The 23,370-nt window shown below is 38.4% G+C and overlaps 1 protein-coding gene across 1 annotated transcript in view; it reads right to left on the bottom strand.

Moving 5' to 3' along the window:
- The window catches only part of Cwo (transcription factor cwo), an 83,095-nt gene extending 60,293 nt beyond the window's left edge, over positions 1–22,802 (bottom strand). The window contains exon 1 of the mRNA XM_076433858.1: positions 18,541–22,802. Coding sequence (XP_076289973.1) covers positions 18,541–18,605 — 65 coding nt within the window. The 5' untranslated portion in view covers positions 18,606–22,802. The remainder of the gene's footprint in view (positions 1–18,540) is intronic.
- Positions 22,803–23,370: the final 568 nt, after the last annotated feature.

The following is a 23,370-nucleotide window of genomic DNA, read 5'->3' as shown; positions in this document are numbered from 1 at the left end:
TTATTTCTTCATTTCATCTTTCTTTTGATCAAATAATTCGTGTATTCTCCAAAATTTTATTCATTTATTTCGTGTATTAGAAATCAATTTTAAAAGCGGATACAACATTGATCATTAAACTACAAAAATTATCATATCTAAATTTAATCATTAATTTGGTCACTGCAACAACCTCTGGGGTGAAATTATTCATTATTTTTTGGACAATGTGATTGAAATAAAAAAAACATTATTCAAATAAAATATTACTGATTTAAATAATAAAAATAATAAAGTATTTAAAATAAGCCATTATTGCGAATGATTCCTGTTCCAGAATGCTACATTTGTAAAAAACAAAAAGAATATGATTTATAGGTTTTCTATGAACGATTTGACTTACTTTGACTATGACGACTTTCTGCGAAGTCCGCAGAAATTTCTGAACGACCTGATAAAAATAGTAAATGGGTGAATTTTGAAGAGGTAAAAAATGATTAGGAGGTATACCGAAGCAGTGGTTAGGGTAGCCATTAGAAAACTCCCACGAAAGTGCAAGGAGCTCACCGCGGACAGTGCGGAACTTGCATAAACATGCGTAAGGAAATTCCATCTAAGGTTGCGGCGAGGACCTCGCGTGGTCTGGTAGAGGTGCGCAGGCAACCGGCAAGACAGCCACGGTCCTTGTTTCCTTAATCGCGTCACTATCGTAGACAGAATATTAAAGCGGCTGGGCAGGGACTAGGACGTGGCATGGTCGGTCACACACACCGGTATTGTTTTGCTAGACGCCATGCCACGCCAAGCCACGCCGCGTTGCGCTGCAAGTCGAGCTGCTCGGCCACCGTATTTGTATATACCGGGTTGCTCGCTTACTTAAAAATACTAACCTACATCCAGCCGAGCCTCGAAGCGCGTGTCGAGCAACGTGACTTCTGACTCGCCGATATGTGCCAGCAATCTTGCTGCTCCCCGCCAACCGGTGAGCTCGTTCTGCCTTGTCGAGTCGAGTCGCGTCGCCGGGACACCGTCTATACGCGACCACGTTTACATGCAACGTGGATAGCTCGCCCAAAAAGTGGAGGACGACGCTACCTGTACAGGCCGTCAAGGCGAACACCTGCGATCCTCTTTATCAGAGGTCGAAACGTACAGTTATCTTTCGGATCTCAACAAATTCTGGCCGAACTTCTACACTCGCACAAGACGTTATAATTCTTGTCAATTGAATTAACAACTTTTGCTTGTGAATAAATATTATGAATGACTACAATTATTTTGTCTGCCACTTAAAGTGGTTATTCCCAAGGACCTTAACTGTTATAACCAAAAAGAAAAAAGTCATAGATAGATCAAATACAATACATTTTAAATGGTTACTAGGAACCAAAGAAAATATTGATCATATAAAATGGTTCAGAATATTAAAAATTAATATTTTGTAGTCGTTCAATTTTTTTTCTGAGAGCAACTTTTCATATGTATTTTATTGTTCTTATTAAGCTCGATTGTAATTTCTTTGTGTTCTTTATCCTTGACCTCCAAAAGTAATACTCTAATGATATCCCACCTCAAACCTCTAACGATATCCCACTACTTTTTTGACACCCCGTACGTTATTATACATAGCGCTTCCAGTGATTCACCTGTTCATTGTGTGATTTTCCAACCGATAATATCCACACAGGTGCAATTAACACATTGACTACCGAACTACCATCGCTCCTAAAGATTTTACGAAATGAAAATGTATTTTATTATCATATTACAATGAAATATGTTGTGCCCAGAAAGTTAGTTTTAAAATATATATATATATATACACGGCAAGAAATTTTTATATATCTTCTTTTAACATATCTTATAAGTGATACAGATATATACAAATAGTGTTAATGATAGGAATAGTTAATAACATTTTTCGAGAAAAAAAGTCGCTTTTTTCATTTATTTATCATATTAAATTTGTACTGCTTTTAAAAAATAAAAATGTTGACAGAATTTGGTAAAAATTGTAATAATAATGACCACATAAAAGTAAACTGAAAGGTAGTACAATTGTGAATAAGGAAAATTGTTTCTCTCATTTGAAATGTCCCTTAATTTCTCCTCTTCGTCGTCCAAGTACCTACTACTCAATGAAACAAAGAAAGATAAGGAGATTGTGTACAACGAACAAAGAACATCTATCTAGTCCTTAGAAGTCTGGCATTTCTCCAAATTGAAATATCTTCAGTACATTCTTCCTCTGTCCAATTATGCAAGAATTATTTTCTACTTTGTCCTACTTTTCAAATTATTACTGATTAAAACTCTCCGCCTCATGTTGATTTACGACGTTCAGAAACTTCTCCCAAGTACTGTTCAAATTACAAACACGTGAGATGCTATGTCGTGAGATAAGCCATCGACCAAATCTTCCACCTTGTTCTTAAGAAATTCCAACAAGAACAAAAGTATAAGAATATTACTCTACCCTTTCTGACAATATGGAAATAAAAAGTTTTCCCAGGTTACGATTCGAATTATCTTAAAAAACATAGAACAACACTTACACAGAATTATGCAATCGTCTTTTTTCCGACTTTTCGGGCCAAATACCCCACTGTAGATAGGAAGAGAAGATCGTACGATCGGAAAATAACGAGGTACGTACATACCTGCGGGAAACTTATTCATCCACGCCGCAGAACACGAGCTCGTTATCCTGTGAGCAACGACCACAGCGTATATTTCATAATTCTACAAATAGTTTCACTGGCGCAGTTAAATCTGTCTGCGGCGACCCCGATTTCGCGTAGCCGCGAGCCGAAACCTTGACTCTCTCCGTTCGCGGTTAAGAAGGCGAAAACACCCTAACCTCGAAAGAAAAATCAGGTGTACAGCTGACAGTCTCTCCATTATTCAAATTCAATTACCCACGTATAATAACGACACAGAACGTTCACGAGGAAATCGTGGCTCCGAGTTGCATCATCGTTGCGACGAATGTGCCACATGAAATATTGTTCTTTCATTACACGAGGAGACAATCAATTTTCATAAATCTCTCGCGCGTAATTGCAATGGATTCCACATTACGGTAGAACCTCAATTGTATCACTGCTCGGCGGACCGTTTTGTAGTCAACATTCGAAATTGTAGGACGAAACGCCGTCCCTGGCTATCGTCTTGTATCGGAATAAAACTGTATTAGTGAAATATCAGTGTGGGTCAGAAATGACTCCGGTATAGGCCTAGAACTCGCAGGATTCCGGTTACCCAGTTATTATGTATTACATGATTGCATAAGTTCGTGCCCGATTCGAAAATAAAATTCAATGATTAAATTTTAACGATTTGGTTAGATTGGATAAATTAAAATTAAAAAATGGTTCAATTTTCTACAATTAGAAAAGAATGGTGACTATACGTATAATTGATTAATAAAGTTGTATTCTTTAAAATTTAACCATTGAATTTTATTTTCAAATCCGGCATGAACTTATGCACAATCATCTAATATAATTAGAATTCGAAATTTCATGGTTTATTTTATAAGAACATGTGAGAAACAAGTTGAATTTATCAACTAGAAAATTCCTTATTGTAAGCATAGAGTAGAGACGTCGTTAATATTTCTTACTCGCTTTCTTAAATTTTAAAAATGTTTACATGTTATAAATGCATAAGATAATAGCATATTTTTGTGAACACCTAAACCTAAATAAATCAATATTATTTAGATAATAGCGTTGTATTTCATTAACAAGTAAAAGATTTCCTTCAAGTTTGAATTATTAGCAAATTGTATTCTTTAAGCCCCAGAACTTTTAATTTTAAGATTCGAATTTTAAAATATAATAAATTTCACAATAATAATAACTCGTTAAAAATGAGAATATCAGTGTTTGTCATTGTCATTCCATGTTTTCCCAAAATCGGAACATATAGCCCCGATCTCCACTAATGTACTTTTTTAATCCGTTGTGTTTCAGTAGCGTCGAGTGTTTCCGAGATTGCAGTGGTCGCGTAGGTTTTCTGTTTTTCTGAAAAGTGGAATAACTCTTCGGCGTGGGACGGCCACGTCTTGAAATTAGTTTCTAGCGCGTTCCAATAATCGGGATTTTTTCCGAGTGAATCATCCTTTCCGGCGCAAATAAAATCGCTGTACTATTTTCCACGCCCACGCACGCTCGGGCACGCGCATTCATCGGCGATAGAGAGAAGCCCCTCTTCAGGAGCTCTGTCGTTGGAAATTGTTGGCGTGCGTGCTCGCGGGCACGAGCGATTCCACACGGTCACACATTCGAGTGGCGTGTATCCGCCAAGGTAACTCTCACTTTTTCTCTGAACGACACTGATCGTCCCCAGAAGCACGCCGTCGTAATTACGAGAAATATGGGCCGGCCATTGCCAATAAAAAGCAATTGGCGACGCGCGTCGCTGGCGGAACGGAATTTTCGTCAGGAATAATGGAATCGCCGTCCGGACGGTGGGGACTCTAGCCTTATCGCTCGGCACTTGTTGAAATTTTCCACCGGTTTCATCGCCATCCGAAAACATTGTCTCAGCATGCTCTCACGGAGTCGTCGCCTGCGTCGATCTTCGAATCTCACGTGAAACAATGATCATACGTAGACTGCGGATTTAATTTGCAAAACAAAAATTGTTTATACTAATTGCAAGATATAGGAGCTCCATAGACATTGTTTTATATTCTTAATTATTTTATTGAAGTAAACAGTAATACAATAGTATTATTAAATACTTTAAATAAATTTACCGTTTGGCATTCGATCTGCTCATTTTTACAAGTACAAGCTTCTGCTATTAATTTTCAAAGTAAATACTTGGTTCGGTATGCATAAGGGATGAAGTATGTACTGAAAAATAAAAAATCTATTAAATATGTATGTAAGCTATCAGTGGCAAAATAGAAAAAACATTTAAAGAATTTAATGATGCCACTGCACAGAAATACATATTTATGTAGCTTTTGTCTTTTACTGGCTAATTTAGTTATAAACTTGTGCTGGTCTAATTGTAAGTAAAAATTTAAAAAATGTATCTTATTATCATTATTATCTATTTGCAGTTTATTTTAACGCGGTCGCATTAACAGCGAGGTCATTGGCGACCATATGATTCACACTTGGTTATAATATGTTTGACATGTAATTTGTAAAGAAGCCATATAGTTAACATTGACATTAGGATGAGAGACAATAGCATGAAATTATAACAGTTCGTATAGATCGATTATTATTTGTTATGACAATTGAATTTAGTGATGTACGAAACTGTATATTGTATATTATGTATTACATCATATTACGGTAAAATATTTTTTATCAAATCCGATACAAAAATATCTCGAAGAAAGAAGATATGATTTCGTTCACTTCCATAATCAGCACACTTTGCCTTCAGAGAAAATGAGCAGACAATAGATATCCACTATCTTTTTCTTATAAGAGTTTATGAATGACAAAGAGTTTTAATGAATTAAAAGATGGAATGATCGATTTGAAAAATAATAGGTTGTGTAGACTGCAGTCCCATATTTATTAAGGATACAGTCACTACTTGTTAAAAATGATTAATTAAACTAATTTCATCAACTGGATTTTACATTTTCACTGAATTTCCTGCGTTCTCTAATATTGTTTTGTATTTCCACTTTTCTCGTAGCACAATAATTATTCATGTGATTATATAAAAACTCAAGAAAATATTTCCATTCCTTGAAGTGAATTAGAATATATTTTAAAAATTATTTTTTTACTGCATATCTTATTTATCTCTCCTTCGTAGCATAATTTTTGCTTCCAAGATATTTCCATATCTTGACCTATGTTAAGAATATATTTTAGGAACTTGTTTTGAAATAATTCATTAACATATCTCCATGAAATTCCACAGACTTGTTCGTATGTATCTGAACTATAATCATGAATTTTTATAAATTGTTTCTCATAACCAGGGTTACCGGGGGAATTCTCTGTTCGCGGGAATTTTTCCTTTCCCTTAGTACCTACGTGACCTCACCATTGCCACCATTACCCCACCTGTGCCGTTACTGTGTCATATCCAATTAATACCATTTATATATGTATATCGTTCAGATTCGCCAGATTAAGTCTCTCCACTCTACCTTCCCCTTCTCGGACGCTAGTCCCCCACGCTTTCATGTGACTAATCTGGTACTGGCAGAGAGAGGGTAACTTTTCCCCTCAATTCGAGTCAATTCCCCTGATCTGGCGACTCTAATCTGCAGTCTGCACTGTACTGTGTCTAAATTCAAATGATAGTCAATAGTGTAGTGTCACGGCGGCATTACCACTCAGTCGTTCAACCAAAAATTGCCTAATGTAAACGGGATATTAGCCCCACCACCGAGCCATGACTAGCCGACTACTTTCTCCCATCACCTCCCATCAATTCTCATTTATCCCATGAACGGACGTCTCAGATCATAATTAACCCCTTGCCCTGATTAGGACTTTTTTGTACATCGTAATTTTCTAAAACAGGATAAAATTTATATCTATTGTATGCCTATATATTCTCTAATAGCTGTAGATTAACAAAACCCAAAGTAATTTTATTTCGGTTTAAAGAAAATTAATAAAATATATTGTATAATTATTAGGCTCTGTTCTGAATCTTCATCACGAGTCTGACACGATATTGTAGTGTTAGGCCAAGGGGTTAATTATTCACCGGAAAAGCAAATTGATTGCAGACAATCTATTTGGGCAGCTCGCACAACAATTATCGTACAGCTTATCTAAAATAGAAAACAATTAATGTAGATATAATTACTTCGATATGGAAAAGGAAAATTTCTACCGATATTAAAACCTTCAAACATTTAGAAATATTGTGAACATTTATTTTTACGTAATTCTCCATGATTCGAGAGTTGATTCCAATCGTACTAATTAAATAAGACTTTGAGCTTTTGATTTCGGATGACAAACATTGCGGCGTGATTTTCAAAGGAATTTTTTTAATCGATAATTTTCTTCGGTGAATAATTATCACAATTTTGATATTCATAAATGTGTTCTAGGCATATACACACAACCCTACTTTCCATAACGACATAGTATTCAGTTTGTAAAAATAAAATCTCTACATGCTCAAAGCGAAAACGAGAAATGTAAATGTGCACTCAGATAGTAGAATTAAGATTTGGGACACACACACACACATCGAGGCAGTCTAGATACATTTACGGGATTCTGTTAGCCTACAACTTACACCAAGTGCACGTGTACACTGGACAGATCTCCGAAGTTAGTGTTACTCGAAAACAAAGTATTATATGTATTCGAAAAATTTCCTATTGTACCACAATTTACGATATTTGATTCATACTTAAAAATTGCGAAACTTCAGCAAAAAAATTTATCAGTGTTTTCTTACGGTGGGTTGACATTAATTTTATTATTTGCGATAACGAACCATTTTTCGCTTAGTATAGGTAACTCTTTTAGTGCCGTAACAACGATATGTTGCGAGAGAACTCTATCTAAAAATAAATTTAAAAACGTTATGAACGCTTTAATTTCGTTACAAAACAATTGAAAAAATTGTTTATGGAATTAACTTTTTGTTAACTACACGGATAACTTTTAATCCTTCCGACGCTTGCCGTGCATCATGGAATTATCCTTTAGTTTTGTGGTCCGATATTAGTTATTTTGTTACAAATGAAAATGCAATATCTATACTTCATACTACGCGATCTATATAAAGCTATGATCAAACGATGATTTTTCTTATGTGCAAATACTGTTTGTAAAAGAAAATTGTTCCGTTTTTCATAATGTTTTATATTTATGTTATTCGTATAATTTTCAACAAATATTGAAATACAATTGGCATTACTTTATTCACCCTTTATTTCGTAATATGCTAATTTTTTAATTTTGTAAATATCATTCTTATATTGTTTTTTATGAGCTTTTTCCCAAACCTTAGGTCGGCACTAAAAGGGATAAGGCTGCATTACTTTATAAAAATAACAGAAATGTATTTGTTCAAATTTCTAGCGATTTTCATTATTGACTAATAAATATAATGTTAATAAGCGATATCTGTTCCCCAAAACGTCGGATTTGAAAACAAAAGAAAAAGAACGTATTATAAATCACAAATTTAACAAGTCTATCGTCTTCGGCCCTGTAAACAAACAATCGTCGGAGAGTTATTGAACCAGTGGTTGCAAACGAAGGACGCGAGGATGCGTATTAAGGCGTCCGGACAGTCCGGACACAGTCGATTGGAAAGTTTTCAGGCGTAAGCGAGAACGCTGGTTGACGTAATTCGCAACAAATCCAGCGACAATATATCAAAACAACGCATTAATAAATTTGTTAACTTGCATTTTAGAATACGACGGAGAAGCAATATATCTATCCTGAATTGCGGGATTTATCTGAGTGTGGAATAATACTTCAACAACCGGCCGGTTTATCGTAGAAAGTGAAACAAAGTAAACAAATCTGGAGCACTTTGTCTCAACAAATACAGGGTGATCAGTAACTGTTGGTACAACCGTTGGTACAACTTTCTATGCGAGAAAGTAAATCGAAAGAAAGAAGATGAGCAAAACAGATTTCTCGAGGAACGATCTGGAAAGGTTGATTCGCCTATGACAGAGATTTCCGTGGAATCATGGTCAGCCACCAGCGATTCTCGCGACCTCGGAGATAGAGATCTGTTTGCCGTGTACCTAAAGCTATGTCCACACTGTCTCATTCTTCTTTTATTCGGTAAAAGCGGCGACTCTTCCGATACACACGCAACATCAACAATTAGGTTGAGGCATATGAAATGTCTTGGTTATGACAGTAACAAGAAACAAACATAACTTCTTCCTAAATAAATCTTCTTCGCCCAAGCAAGCACCATTGCGCGTGTGTGTAATCACCATATTCTGCCAACAAACTATAGTAAAGTCGAGATTTAAGTGCGACAGAGGTGGTTGTTCTAATGAATGAATCTGATCTGAAGAAAGTTGATCGTCGTTGCTTCAGTGTGGATACAGCTTTATGTTATTCGGCGAAGTGGCAAAGGATGAGGATTTTTTAAACGCGTCTGGGAACCGCAAGCGGAAAATTTTTCAGCGGACAAGGCGTTACAAAATAAATTCGTATTGACGAGGAAATGGTTTATCGTTAGGCCGCGATTTCGCGAAAGGAAGACTAGCTAATTGTTGTCCGCAACTTTCGTTTGATAATCCTCACATTCGAGTGTCTATAAGAATAATACCGCACAGCTGACGCGTTATATCTTATCGCCTCCTTCTCCTCTTCACTTTGGGAAGGTGAATGTGTTTTGCGATCACGAGGCCGGCGATGACTGTGTCCGTTTCGAAGCGGATCCATCTGTTCTTTAAACGTAAGTAGCTTTTTTGATCAAAACACTTCTTCATAGTTACAACGTTGTTTTACTAAACAATTAAATTCTTCTAATTTTTTTTTAGTTTTATATTTGACTTATTCATTTTTATCCACAGTCTAGCAATTACAATAGCGTATATTGTAGCTATTGAACGATGAAGAGGTGATAAAGATATTGATTAAAAATCCTGCAACGAGTCTCACTTGCCGCGGTTTGTACATATCTTAAAAAATCAATCACAAGGGAATAACATTTTTTATCGTGGCGATTGATAGCCCTGATGGATCGAGCCGATAAGAACAGGTTCAGAATGCTGGGAATGAGGTGCTTTTCAATTGTCGCTTTGCAACACAATTGTCCAATTAGAGAATGTTCAGGAGCAATTTAAGACTGAATTCATACCTCATGCATTGCAGCTACTCAAGAGGGTATCAAGATACTGATTAAAATACTTATAATAATTCTCACTTGCTAAGTTTCTTGTCTTTTAAAAGGAATTACTAGACTCCGGATGCAAAATAAAAATTGTCCAAATCAATTACAAGAAGTTGAAGTTACATAAAAAAGTGAATCTTCTCTTTTAATCAGCTTCAAAAGTCAAAAATAATGAATGTATTAATTATAGTAACTCTCACTATATAACTATAATAATTCTCGCTTGTTTTTGTCACGAGTAGACAGCGTATTTTTATGTAAAATAAAAATTTTCCACCTGAATTGCAACGAACGGGAGTGAAACAGAAATTAATTTTCTATCTTCATATGTTTATTATGTTAAATATATAATATAAAATTCTTCTAATGTTTTTACCGTTTTAAATTACCCCAACTCATTTTTGTCATAGATGCATAAAATCCGCTGTCTAATCATCTGATATCAAATACAAGGGGAACAATATTTTTCCTCCTGGCGATAGATCAGCTCGATAGGAACAGGTTCAGAATATTGGAAGCAAGGTGCATTCGAATTTGACTAACACGCCTCGCGTTTAATTTACGATCGCATTCCACGGCGTTCGCGGAGGAAAGAAGGATCGATGGGGAGCAGGAGATCGTCGATGGCTGACGGAACGACTGAAATGCTCGGCAAGTGTGTCGAAGGACCTTCGGTTTGATTCACGATAAGCGGCAACGCAAACCAGGGAAATATCTGTGTCAAGATGGAGAAACAGAAACACGGGATCGGGTTTGTGTTTACGCATCGATACCCAGCGGACGTGAGAGACGTTAATAATTGCGCTCAATGGAACGGCGGGTCATTGTCGGCCGGATTGATGCCTCCCTACGTCTCATGGACTCATAAGTTATTGCTGATCGATGAAATTCCCTTCTCTCCGACGTGTCGACCTCCATACGAGCGACTCTATTGTGCGAGGCTGCAGGTGCATTTCTGTTTGATCGGATCTCTGAGCCTGCCAAATCTGAGTGAATCGCTTTTTGCGATGCGCTTGCGACTACTCCACAGCGTTAGTATCTCTCCGTAACTATCGTACCTGTGGGTGCGCAGAGTCACAGTTATAGAAGAGGTACTACATTCTTTGTAATATGCCGTAGAGAAAGATAGCGATTGAAAAAAGGGGCTGAAACTATAAACCAGATTTTTGTTCGTAAACTTTTTCTCTACCCTCGATTGGAATTTACACGCGCCGTCACTTCTTTCCCGGCACTATCCATCGCTGTAAGATAAAGAGAAGTGTAATTGAAAAACGCTATATTGTAAACGGAACGGGATCCCCTTGTAACCCGTAAAGTAACAAGAAATAAACATAGATGCATACTATCCGTCGCTGTAATAGTAATTCAAATAATTAAATATTTTAATAATATATATTAATAGTGTAAAATATATATTATTAATATATTAATACCTCGAATCTGATTTCTGTCTTGTGGAAATGAGCACCGTACCTACATTAATAATAAAAAACGAACCCCGACCCACCCTCAAACGTTCAAAAAAAATTCCTGTTGGATTCGGTTAGAGCCAGTCGCTTCTGCCGAATTGCGTGGACCGACGTAATGCTCACGCGTGGTGTCCAAAGCCTATCGTGTCCATTGTCTTATCAGCATCGGTCGCGATAACGACGAGGGGGGAATTATCCGTGGCGCGGCGTGTCAAATGGCCGATTAATCAAATCGAGTCCTCGGGCAATGTCGCGTGGTTTCTCGTATTTATAGAAACGCGTCATTATCTAAAATCGGAAGGCTGCAAAGCAACGAGCCTTCAATATCACCTCGCCATTATTACACCGGATTTAAAGCGATGATTTCATCGAATTTCACGGACATGGCTCCCGATCCGTCGATTCATGTAGGGGAGAGGTGCTGCGAAAGGGACAATGTTTTTTGACCGCTCAGTTCTACTGTCATTATAGATAATTAAATATATACAGTAGCGGACGAAACTTTAAGACACGATTTATTGCCGAAAATCTTGAAAATTTGCAATTTTTACCATCTTTAAACGTTTGTAGCTCATTGCAACGTCGACCGATTTTGACGAAATTTTCAGAATATGTTTAATTGACGCAGATCTACAAAACTTATTTTTTAAATTTTCAACTTTTAGTATTTTTTCAACAATTCCGATCAATTGCAATTTTTGAAAAAATTTCTTTTCACATCCTTTAGTAAACTAATTGTTCTAGCTTTTCCAAAAAAGTTCAAATCGTATAGTACAATATTAAAAAAGTTATCGTCTTCTCTAGAGCGGTCTTAAACTTTTGTCCGCTACTGTATTTGTTAATAGGAAGTGTGTTACTTGGCATTCGTGAATTCATTTTGATGTCTACTGGCTGATGAGCAACAAAAATTATACCGTTACATGTACAAATTATAAATATTAGGAAAAAATGAAAAAGAAAATATTAGAAATGTTTCTTCCATTTCTGATCTTGTGTGACCTTGAAAGTAATTGTATCATATACGAATTTGAATTGACACACGCTTTCGTACGATATCAAAATTCCGAAGTTCATCCCTGGCGCCCGTAATGGCCACCGTGGCCATCCAAGGTTAAAGAAAAATCAATCCGAATTTTGACAATACGATTTGACCTAATGAAAACCTGTCCCTTTCATAGCACCTCTCCGTATTCGTGTCTGTGACCGTACCTCGGTATCTTCGATCCAGGCCGAAAGAGTACTGCAGCGTCTCCGTAGAGACGAACCGAAAAGAAAAAATGTGTCGTTCGATTTCCAAGTTAAATCGCCGTCGAGACGCCATGCATACGTGCGGGGATGGGTATTCTGTACGTTCACGCAGTATAAAGAAGGTGCTCAAATAAGTCCGTACGAATCGATCTACAGTGTCAATGGCCGATACGACGACGCGACGCGACGCGTTCAAGCGGCCAAGACGCGAAGACGCGAAGCCGCGTCCTATAGCGTGGCCTGAAGAAATTGCCCGGTTGCTGTGAGCGCTCGGTGCTTCGTCTACAGGCTGATCCAACGAATCCGGTCTGAATTCTTCTGCTCTGACCACCACACTGAGAATTATCCGTAACATATTCGCTGTACACACATACAGGGTGTGGTCGGACGGGTGGTACAACCGAGCAGGAGGTGATACTACATATAAAAATAAGTCGAAAAAAAGGAATAACATTTTTTTTGTTTGACGCTTCGTTTCCGAGGAAATCGAGTTTGAAAATGCAGCGAATACGCGTGCTATTGCATAGGAATCGTCTGCGTGTCTGACCATGATCAACCAATTCTACTTTGTGCATGTACCAGCGGTTTCCAACCTGCGAGGCACGCACTATTGCCAGGGGTGGCGCCAAAATATTTTTTGTCTATATTATTATATCTATTAAAAGAGAGCGAGGCGCGGAAAAAATTTTTTTAGAGCGGCGTAGTAGCATAAAGGTTGGAAACCGCTGGCATATACTAAAGCACGCGAACCTGGCGAAACTTTAAACTCGATTTTCTCGGAAACGAAGCGTCAAACGAAAAATATTCCTTTTTTTCGACTTATTTTTACATGTAGTATCGCCCTCTGTTCGGTTGTACCGGCCACACCCCGTATACAGGGTGTTCGCGGTAAATTGGACCAGTGTTTTCCTCGTAAACAGAGTTTCAAAAAATTAAAAATGTTCAATGAAATCTTCAACCTGTATATAGTGAATCACAATAGTATTCGGACACTTTTAAAAGGATAATTTCTTTAACACTAAGTTTACGGAGAGAGCTCTAGAAATAACTCATATTATTTTATAAATATAATAAGAATGTGTCTATCCAAATTTTTGGCCATTTTTTCCAATAATATATATCTAAAGAAATGGTACATAATTCCGCAGGGAAGCATCTTTGCAATCTTAACTCTCGCAAGGTAAGGTCTAATAACATAAATACATAGTAAGGTGGGGTTTCTTAGACCCCGACAAATGGATTTCATAAATAGCCTCGTTTTTAATAAACTTGGGATATACAATAACACAGGGTAAGAAGTAAACAAACAAAAATTTTATCCATATAAAAATTCTTTTTAAAAATCTGAAGCTGGGGTCTCTGAGACCCCACATTACTTAATATTGGACCATGCGACTCGGATTGTTTTGAGAAGTTAGAACAATTAATATAATATTTCAAACCAAGCTTACTCTGTTTCGGGTTAGACATTTTAATGTAGTCACAAATTGTTCGCTAAAACTGTCGTTCACTAAATCTTGAACGACACCAGATGACCTTGAATCACCTTGGAAGACGATAGTGTTATGAGTCATTGAACTCGTCTCGGTATACGCTACGCGCATATCTAAATAAAATCACACAGTTTGATTTAAAAAAAACAGAGATCACCTGAAAATCTCGGAAACACGTCAACCTAGAGAAGAATTGTAACCACCAGAAGATGTCTTCTTAATTCTGTGTGCTTCAACGCAAGCTTCATTTATTTCGTTCATGAAAGTGATCAGCGTTATTAAGGAAGACAATCTAGTTAATTTCGGCAGTGATAAATTGATGTTCGATACCATTAATCATGATAATCATTCCGAAGCAATACACCGTGGCGTTCAACTTCCTGAAATTACTTGATAGCTTACATAAACTCGCCTCCTTTGTTTGCCGTAATGTTTTACGATAAAGTGACGACCTCGTTACAACCAGAAAGAAGAATATTTATTAATGAAAATGCAGGTGTGAACGATTTCCTATCTAGACATTGTGAGGAGTTCATCCGTGCACTGGAGGGTTAAAACTTTGCCGAGTGTTGTGTGTGTTGTAGATGGTAGATTGTAGAGGGACAAAACAATCACGTTTCATCACGTTCCTGTCGCGTGTGCACAGTTAAGGAGATCAGTTGATTGCTGCGACTGACAAGAATCCAGTGCATCATACAAATTATAAACTGCAATTAATTTTTTATCAGAGGATGTATTAATTGTGTTATTATATATCTTTTATAACTATTATTTTCCATTATCTTTCTATATTGCGCATAAAGTGTATTAATAAAATAATTTTTTTTTCATAATTTTCCTGCATTATCTGATGTAATAAAATTTTAAATAAAAACACCATGTTGCCATGATTATTTATTTTGTCTTGACCTGTACACCTCTATTCTATAATGGGCTCAAGGTAACCAAGTCACAGACGGGTTTTATTATATTTATCAATCAGCTATAGGAAGTTCGAAACCATGCCTTTCAGTTTCATTGCTTTCTCTACTGGCCCGACGAGAGTGTATCGGTTCAATTAGAGTTTCATAAGATCCGTGATACATAAACATGGCGTTGTTACAATGATTGACGTTATGATTGATACCATGGAAGCCTTCTAATTCCAGGCTTCTACTAATTCCACGTTTGACGATGATGTTCCTGATCTCCTCCCTGTAGTCTGGCGTATGATGATGACGTTCGCGGTTACTATATGTCCATTCAATGTGTTATTTCTGCTATTCTATGCAACAATGTTCTACCTGGTCTATTATATGCTCCGGGTTTCTCCGCGTATATAATCAGATCTCAAGCCAGCGTGCATTCCTTGTTTTGATTATGTCTGTGAGAACGTACCTAAGATACTTATGCTCTTCGTAATTCTGATATGACGCTCTTAAGTACAGTCGCAGTAAAATTAACTTTTTTCATCCACTTTTAAGCAATACATTTGTTTGTAACATCACCATCAAAGATCAAAAAGCATTAAATAACGAAAACAATGGTTTTGTTCGTTTAATCCGCAATGTATGTCGTCCTAACAAAACTTGGAAAGAATTGACTGGTATTTACTCTTATAATGAAACATTCCTACACCATTCATAATATTCCTTTCTTCGAATTGAACATCTTCATCGATTGTACAAACAATCTTATTATACACTCTAATATATTTTCACAGTTTTCGATTAATTGTACGGATCTTCTAAATCCAATTGTGCAAGTACAGTATCTCGTACTTCTGTAAGGTGTTTGTATAATATTACATTATTATCGTCGTTGTTCTTAGAGACGAAATGGGAATGATGTAACGATATTAAGGACACCTGTTATTTCCACCGTTCCAGAAAACCGGGTATACGTTAATCGCCGATGGTTTCGATGCTAATAAAAGATACGATATCATTAATTTATTCCGCTTCAAGTGAGCCATAGCTTTTGCTGAAACGGTCCGACCCAGTTTGTGGAATCGCCCTGTAACGCAACCGTGTTTCCAGTCTATTCTCGATCTCTCACAAGTGTTTATGACCGATCGTGTCGCCGACAGGCCTCGCGAATGTCACTCGTTGCGAGCTTCTGAACGAGCAACCTGAATGCGTGTAAGTAAAGGCGTCACCTTCTCTGACACAGGTTCCTGCCAGCCCGATTCCTTCGAAAACTTCTGATACACGGGCCAATCGCACTCTCAGGAAAAATAACTCGATTATTCCAATAAGTGCGGCTTGCTTTGTCACGGAAATCTCGATTTTATTGCGCGAATTCTCCACGCGCGATAAATTAGCGTAATACGGGTAATGAAATTACGCTCGCGCGACAATTATCCGCTTGATGCACAATTTCGCTTTTCAACACGAATGTCCTTAGACGTGCATTCAATCCACTGATCGATCACTTGCACGTGGTCCAACACGCTAGTCACGTTAGCATTTGCGTACCTCATAGACCGACCGTAAATATGTGCGACTAACCTTTGTCATTTTACTTCTTATTCATTCCGGATTTTCATAACGCAAACATCGAGCGACTTATAAGTAGACGGCGGCGGATCTTTATGCAAAATAAACATTTTCTACTCGAATTCCAACAAACTGTAACGCAATAGAGATTTTTTTAATCTATAGTTTTATGTCGCATCAACTGCTAGGAAATTAATTTTCTTCCCAAATATGTTTAGTAGGTTGAAAATAATATAACAGTAGGTACTTTTAAATTTGCCTAACGGTCTTACTGTTTTTAATTGCACATACTTGTTTTTGCCAGAAATGCATACAAATTCGCTGTCTAAAAATGATCCAAACCATACGTCGAAACAGTTAATTATTTGATAATGAGGAATGCAGTAAAAATTCTATAAAACACCAGCAATATTTTGTTTCATGCCACGCTAAAGTTATATTACAGTTATTTTGTTTAACGACGACCTTGACACGCGATGTTAAGCCAAACAGACCAGAAACGACTTGAAAATTCGTGATCTGTGGCTTGCTGACTTTAATTCTAATCCTGAGTGAACTCGACGAATTTAAAAAGATGAGACTTTAAACAATATTATTCTTTACTTTTGCTATATAATTCTTTATCCGATCCTTATATTCGATCTGTGATGCCCAATCTCAGTAGACAACCCGTAGCAATATTGTAATAGCGATCCACTATTGCACATGTTCCACCAATGTAACGCAAAGCGTATACAGTGTTTAATACACAAGCAAAGTATCTTATACATATTTATAACTAGACTGCGAATTTTATGCATTTATGACAAAAATGGGTATTTGTAATTTAAAGTAGTGGACATTTCAAAAATATTTAAGGACATCAACGTATTAGTTTCAGCATAATAGGATTATTAAAAGAATACAATTTTTATTTGGCTCCTGTGTCCTGCAATCAATGCAAACATTTTTTATTTTGCATAAAGATATCCGAAGTCTATTTATAACCTATTTATATTTCGTTAACACGTCACAGCGTGTACCATGGAAATTCTGACGTGGGTTAAAAGCAGTGTCGCCATATGGCACCGAAACAGGTGCCAAATTCTCGGAAATACATACTCTCCTCCTTTTCCCCTTCCACTATCCTACTCCACCACCATGCGCACACTCCAACACCCCCCACTAAGACCGTAGACCACGATGTCCGTGCCATGGACTGGTCATCAGAGAGGGGGTACATCATCTCACCATGATTCCCCTCATCTGGCACACTGGTTAAAAGTGTACATTGTACGGTTTTTGGGCAGCAAATTTCGGATTCTAACATTTGAGAAACGATTATTAAGCCTTAAATAGTTAATAATAAAAAAAAATAGTTAATGGTATTCTTGGTTATCTATTATATTACGTACATCAAATAAATAATTATTTTATTTCAGCACACACACACACACACAAAACAGATAATTATATCTTATTATAAAGAAATAAAATTGTCTTTCGAATCAATATCGTCAGCCCCCGATTCATTATCCTCGATTTCCTATATTCTCACTATCGTTACTGTAAATTGCTGATTCCAAACAAATTCCTAGTCATAGTGCAATCCGATAATTATAATTTGAATTTAACTTAACGGTCATTTCTGATCACGAATACCTCTTTCGGGAACCGTTTCCTTCAGGACCGGAAATTAATTATAATTTGAATTTTATTTGATGGTCATTTTCGACCACGAACACTAACGTAACAATGTTTGTGTCGACGAAACCGATAAGCGTTTCGGGAACCATTTGCTAATATTTGAAGTGAAGTGCTTATCAGAACCCAATTACACACCGAAAAAAGATGTTTAATTGGTCGGAAACGAGCAAAAGACCGCACGAGGATCAATTCGCGTTGCGTGCAACACGCGCAATTATCCCAGACAATTATAGACACGTGCATCGTACATTGCTGTAAACCTTTTATTTCGGTGTCCGAGGAATATGAGTGAACATTATCATTCGCAGCTAATAACAACAATTACTCAATGATTAGTTGAAGCCATCAAATACTCACCTCTCGTACTTGACTTGCATTGAATGAGCGGAGTTGTCCTCCCAATAATTCTGTGTCTCCATCATCTTGACGCATAGAATCACTTCCAACACGCGACACGTTCACTTCCGGTTTTGCGGTAGCTAAATATCTTATCTGGAGTCCTCTTAAATCCTTCGATACGACGACGACACTTTCCTTTTGGAACTCACGCACGTCGGAACTCGGTTGTTTCGTGGTGTACGTGAGCGGGAAAATTATGACGAACGCACAGTTGGTATTTCCACAGATAAATAGCGTGCACCGAAAATGAGAGAGTCCGGGTCCTCTTAGAAACCGATGACTCCTTGATCGATAGTACGCACTCGACGAATAGGTTAGGTTCGCCTCCGCATACTCACTGACACACTCGTAACGACACGGCGGACCAAGAGGCCGGTACTTGGGAATCGCCCACGTCTTTCCGTCCAGTCACACTCGCCGATATATCTGTACTGGCGCCCTCTTCTTTTCTTCTTCTTCTTTTTGCTTCCTGTTTCCCGTGTGCCGGTTAAAGTTTTTTTTCTCTCCTCGAATCGCTTATTATTCGTTATCTCTGCGAACCAATTGATCGAATATTCCAATCCGATTCCACGCCCAACTCCCACGAAGAAACACGTTGTCCGTGAGCGCGCGCGCGCGATATCGAAAGAAAAGAGAATACAGTTCGATATTGAGACCTAAAACGCTCCGCGATAAGGACGTTGACTCGTCCGACCGTGAAATTCCACGATATACTAACCGGCAGGGGCGTAAAAATTGAACGTGCCGCCGCGCATTCACTCGCGCATCCTCCGTTAACGTGTATGTGTGGGTTGTCCACGGTAGAGCGCGTAACGTACTTTGAAAATTTCACGCGGTAAAATTCAGCGGCGCTCGAGCTACAGCCTGGACCAGCGGTCGCATTAGGGAAAACTTTATCAACTGTGCACGCACGCTCTTTCACTCTCTTTATCTGTATTTTTTAATTATTGATGGTATTCTGTGAATTAGGATTCTAGTTGATAAAAGTGGATCGTTCGAGAACGGTTCGTGTCGCGCCGTGTTTAAGCGTGCGTCGTTCCCTTGGCAGGTTACACTAAGCGTATAATACGCGGCCCTGTTCAATTCTCGCGATGGGCCGCGGTGTGGCATGCAGACCACTGGTGGGAGCAATCCGCAGCCGTCTCAGGCACGAAACCAGCGACTCCAGTGCCACGTTACTTACGGTCACAAGGAAAATCGAAGGGTAACCTGTCCAGCGAATGAGTACCTACAAGGGAATCAACATAATTTGTATCAAATGAGAAATAACGTTTATGATGCCCTCTCCGTGTTGAAATTTATACAATAATTCTATTTGAGAGGTCTTCTTTTTTTCTATTATCTACACGGCAGTACTTTGATTTATTCAATGTAAGTATTGTTATCGTCAGATCAGCCATTTGTATTTTAAGGTGATCCAATGATTCCAATAAGCAGTAACTATCAAATGTTATTAGCTCTGTGTTCTGACATGTATAATCTTTTCAATAACGCAGCCTTCTTGGAAAGCTTAGTACTCAGAAAATTAGATAACGATTTGCAAATACTAATTTTGACAGACATGCAGCTTACGTGTTCATTCGGTGGACAGGTGACCCTATCAACGAATATATTGGCTAAGTTTAGTAACAGGATAAGGATTTCCTGACGGAACAGTAGGGGGTTTAACAATTCGGTGTATGAAAGCAAAATAAATATGTTTGGGTCAAATGGGAAAACGGAACTTTGGCGGAAGTCAAATCAATAGTGGGGATAAAACATTACAATTCGACCATGAAATTAATCATTCGAAAATATTTGAAATGAAGTGCACAAAAATTAGGAAAATTGAATTTGTTTATGTTTCATCGAGATAATGACCCTAAGCATAAGCCTAGATTTTTTATTTTAGTCAGTAGTAAGGGGTTAGGGCTTATCGGATCTGATACTACGTGGTTCATGTAGAATTGTCATAGTTAGACTATCTTCTCCACGAGCGTATCCAAATTGCCATATATTGACAGACAATAATCACTTGGTACGTGCTCGGAGTTTGTTTGTTTAATCAGTGGAATTTTTGAATTGCGGTAATACAACGATAGCGGTAAGTTGGGCAGATAAGACGCCTCTCGATGCACCGTGTTTTGATAATGTTGCGGTCCGATAGCGATCTCGGTGCGTTGCGCGTGTATAAAAACAAAAACAAAAACAGAACGAATACTTATCGGAATATTGCCGTTGTCTTTATTCCCTAATTAATCCAAGATGAATGTTCGCACCCCGCCGATTGGTTCATCCAAAAACTAATTGGTAAGTAATCGCTTGGTTGGTAATAAAACGTAAGTGCCGTTTATCAGCGGGGTCGGAACGTTACATAAAAATAATGTACCGGCAGATAAGGTCTTGTTCCACGTAGAAATGAAAATTATGAATCGATGATAATGGGGCCGTCGAGTCGACGACACCGTATTACATATATTGTACGAATACACACTGTCACTTGTTCATTCATGTAAACAATCCGCGAGCCGTGCAATCTAAATACACGTATAGTGTATACATGTATCATTGAGGAATGTCAGGAATCCAAAGCCGAACGATTTTGTAGCGTGGCGATGATGGTTAATCGCTCCAAAGACAACGGGCGCCAGATACGAATCCCGTATTTTCGTAGTTATCGAGCGCGCGATGGTTACATTACACGGTGCCGGCGGGTACGAGCCAACTACCTACGCTTTCACCCTTCCATTTCTCCGGGTAGCTCGCCGCGTCGCGCCGCCGAAGCGATACGACTCGACGGAACGGTTCAGGTGAAACCGGTGATTTTTCTTCCTTCCTCGACTAGGAGGATCACAGTCGAGTCGCGTAACTATTCCGCGTGATGATGCAAATCCGGTGGTCGCGACGAAACGGCGGCCCGAGGGCGAGAGGACGAACAAAAATGATGACTTTCCTGGTGAAAGTCTGGGACGAGGGGGGTGAAGCGGGGGTTTGAGACGTTACTGACCAGGACGTGGAATGGCGAGCGCGTGGAGGGGCACGGAAGGTGAGGAACGTTCGTTTGCTGGGTACGAGAGCTCCGGGAGGAGTGGAACAGGCAGTTACCACGCTATGTGACACGTGCGTGTGACGTCACGGGGCCGGTCACGCGAGCACCGTGTGCTCCCGGTCACGTGTTCTGTCACGCGCTCGGCTCTCTCCCCTTCCCGCACCGCTCCCCACCACTACGAACTATTCCGTACCGCTCCGCACCATTCCGCGTCTCTACCACCGACGAGACCACCGGCCGTCTCTGTCTGCCTTTTATTTTCCTCCGCTTTGTCTCGCCCGTTCTCGACCGTGGTAGTGATGGGCATGATTCTTCTCAATTAGTATCGATTTCTAACAGCAACGTATAATTGTATTCAAGGTATGCAGTCAATTATCATTTCAACAGTTCGCATGTTATAGAAATACTACTGGCAAAAATTATTCAATCTAACAAATCAACTATCATTGTAATTATTTGAATTGTCAACGAACAATTTCATTAACATATCTATCACGAACATATTTCCATTAATAAATAAAAGCAAATGCAATAATGAAACTCGCCATGTATGAAGAAAATATTAACATGTTTTTTAAGGAGTGTTTGATCATCCCCACTCATTCGAACAATTTTTTGGCAATGTTTATCATCATCTTCATTCTTGGAAATATTAAACAGTGTTCTGATGTTTTGTCTTGCTACTTAAATTTTATGCTGCATAAATAACCGTCTGGGATTGTCGCGGAATTGAAACTGCAATTATTATGGTTTTATATATTTTTGTACATAAAAGAAATTTCCTTGGAGAACTAGGTATGTTATGTTAACACATTACCGACCGATGATTATTGCATAACTTTGAAAAATCTATGGTACATGGCTGAACACTATTTAATGGAGCCTTCAATAGCAACAGTAATTTTCATTGTGAATTAACAAGTCACCCTCAATAACGTCATCTAATAGTTTGATTTAAGATTGCAATGTAAAAGAAGATTTCTATGCTTTCTTTTGGTACAGCACAATTATTGTAAATCCTATTAATAGGCTTCCGGTAGGTAGTGTTAAGTGGTTTCCCAGTGATCAAATTACATATATCTTTCAGTTTTGGCCAATATTTTTCTCGGAAGCGTCTCAGAAAAAGTTGGCAACCCAATTTCCATTCGATTAACGACTTGCTTGAAAGTCACGAGAGGAAATTGGATCATTCCCATCGCTAGATCACGGGTCCCATGTAACGCGCCTCGACTTCTCTTTATCTTCCTCGCGGTTGTATCCAAACGTACGGTCACAGACACGACGAGTATTCAGACTTCGCCGTGACACAGCCACGCCAGAGAATGATAGCCTTTCCTCCCACCAGGACAGCCAAACGATGTGTCTGTTGTAACTGCACGGTGGCAATGCGCCCTGCGAGGTATCATTCACACGTACATGCGATCAGGGTGGATTTTCAGGGAAGCATATTGAATTTTCATTTGTCAGCGTCGAAAAGAGCGGTGTCGCTTCCAATGAACTCCGGTGCTTGGTTGCACTATGGGAATTGGGTTATTGGAGCAAGCTCGTTGAAACTTGTATCCCTTGTGTCACCGTAGATCGTGCAATATGTACATACTATCAAGAATTTTTGTTTCGTCCTTTCTTTTGTCGTGTTTTGTGATGATGATCTTTTTCTTGGATTCGGCATTGTCACTTTGAAGTTCAGAAAGATTGGTTTCTCAGGAGGGGTTTGGCGAACACCACTAGACACATTCCAGCTGCAACGACATGTGTAGTTG

The sequence above is a fragment of the Lasioglossum baleicum genome, chromosome 11 (genome assembly GCF_051020765.1).
Source record: "Lasioglossum baleicum chromosome 11, iyLasBale1, whole genome shotgun sequence".
NCBI lineage: Eukaryota > Metazoa > Arthropoda > Insecta > Hymenoptera > Halictidae > Lasioglossum > Lasioglossum baleicum.
Note: the sequence above shows the minus strand (reverse complement) of the source record. Positions and strands in the feature narration are given on the sequence as shown.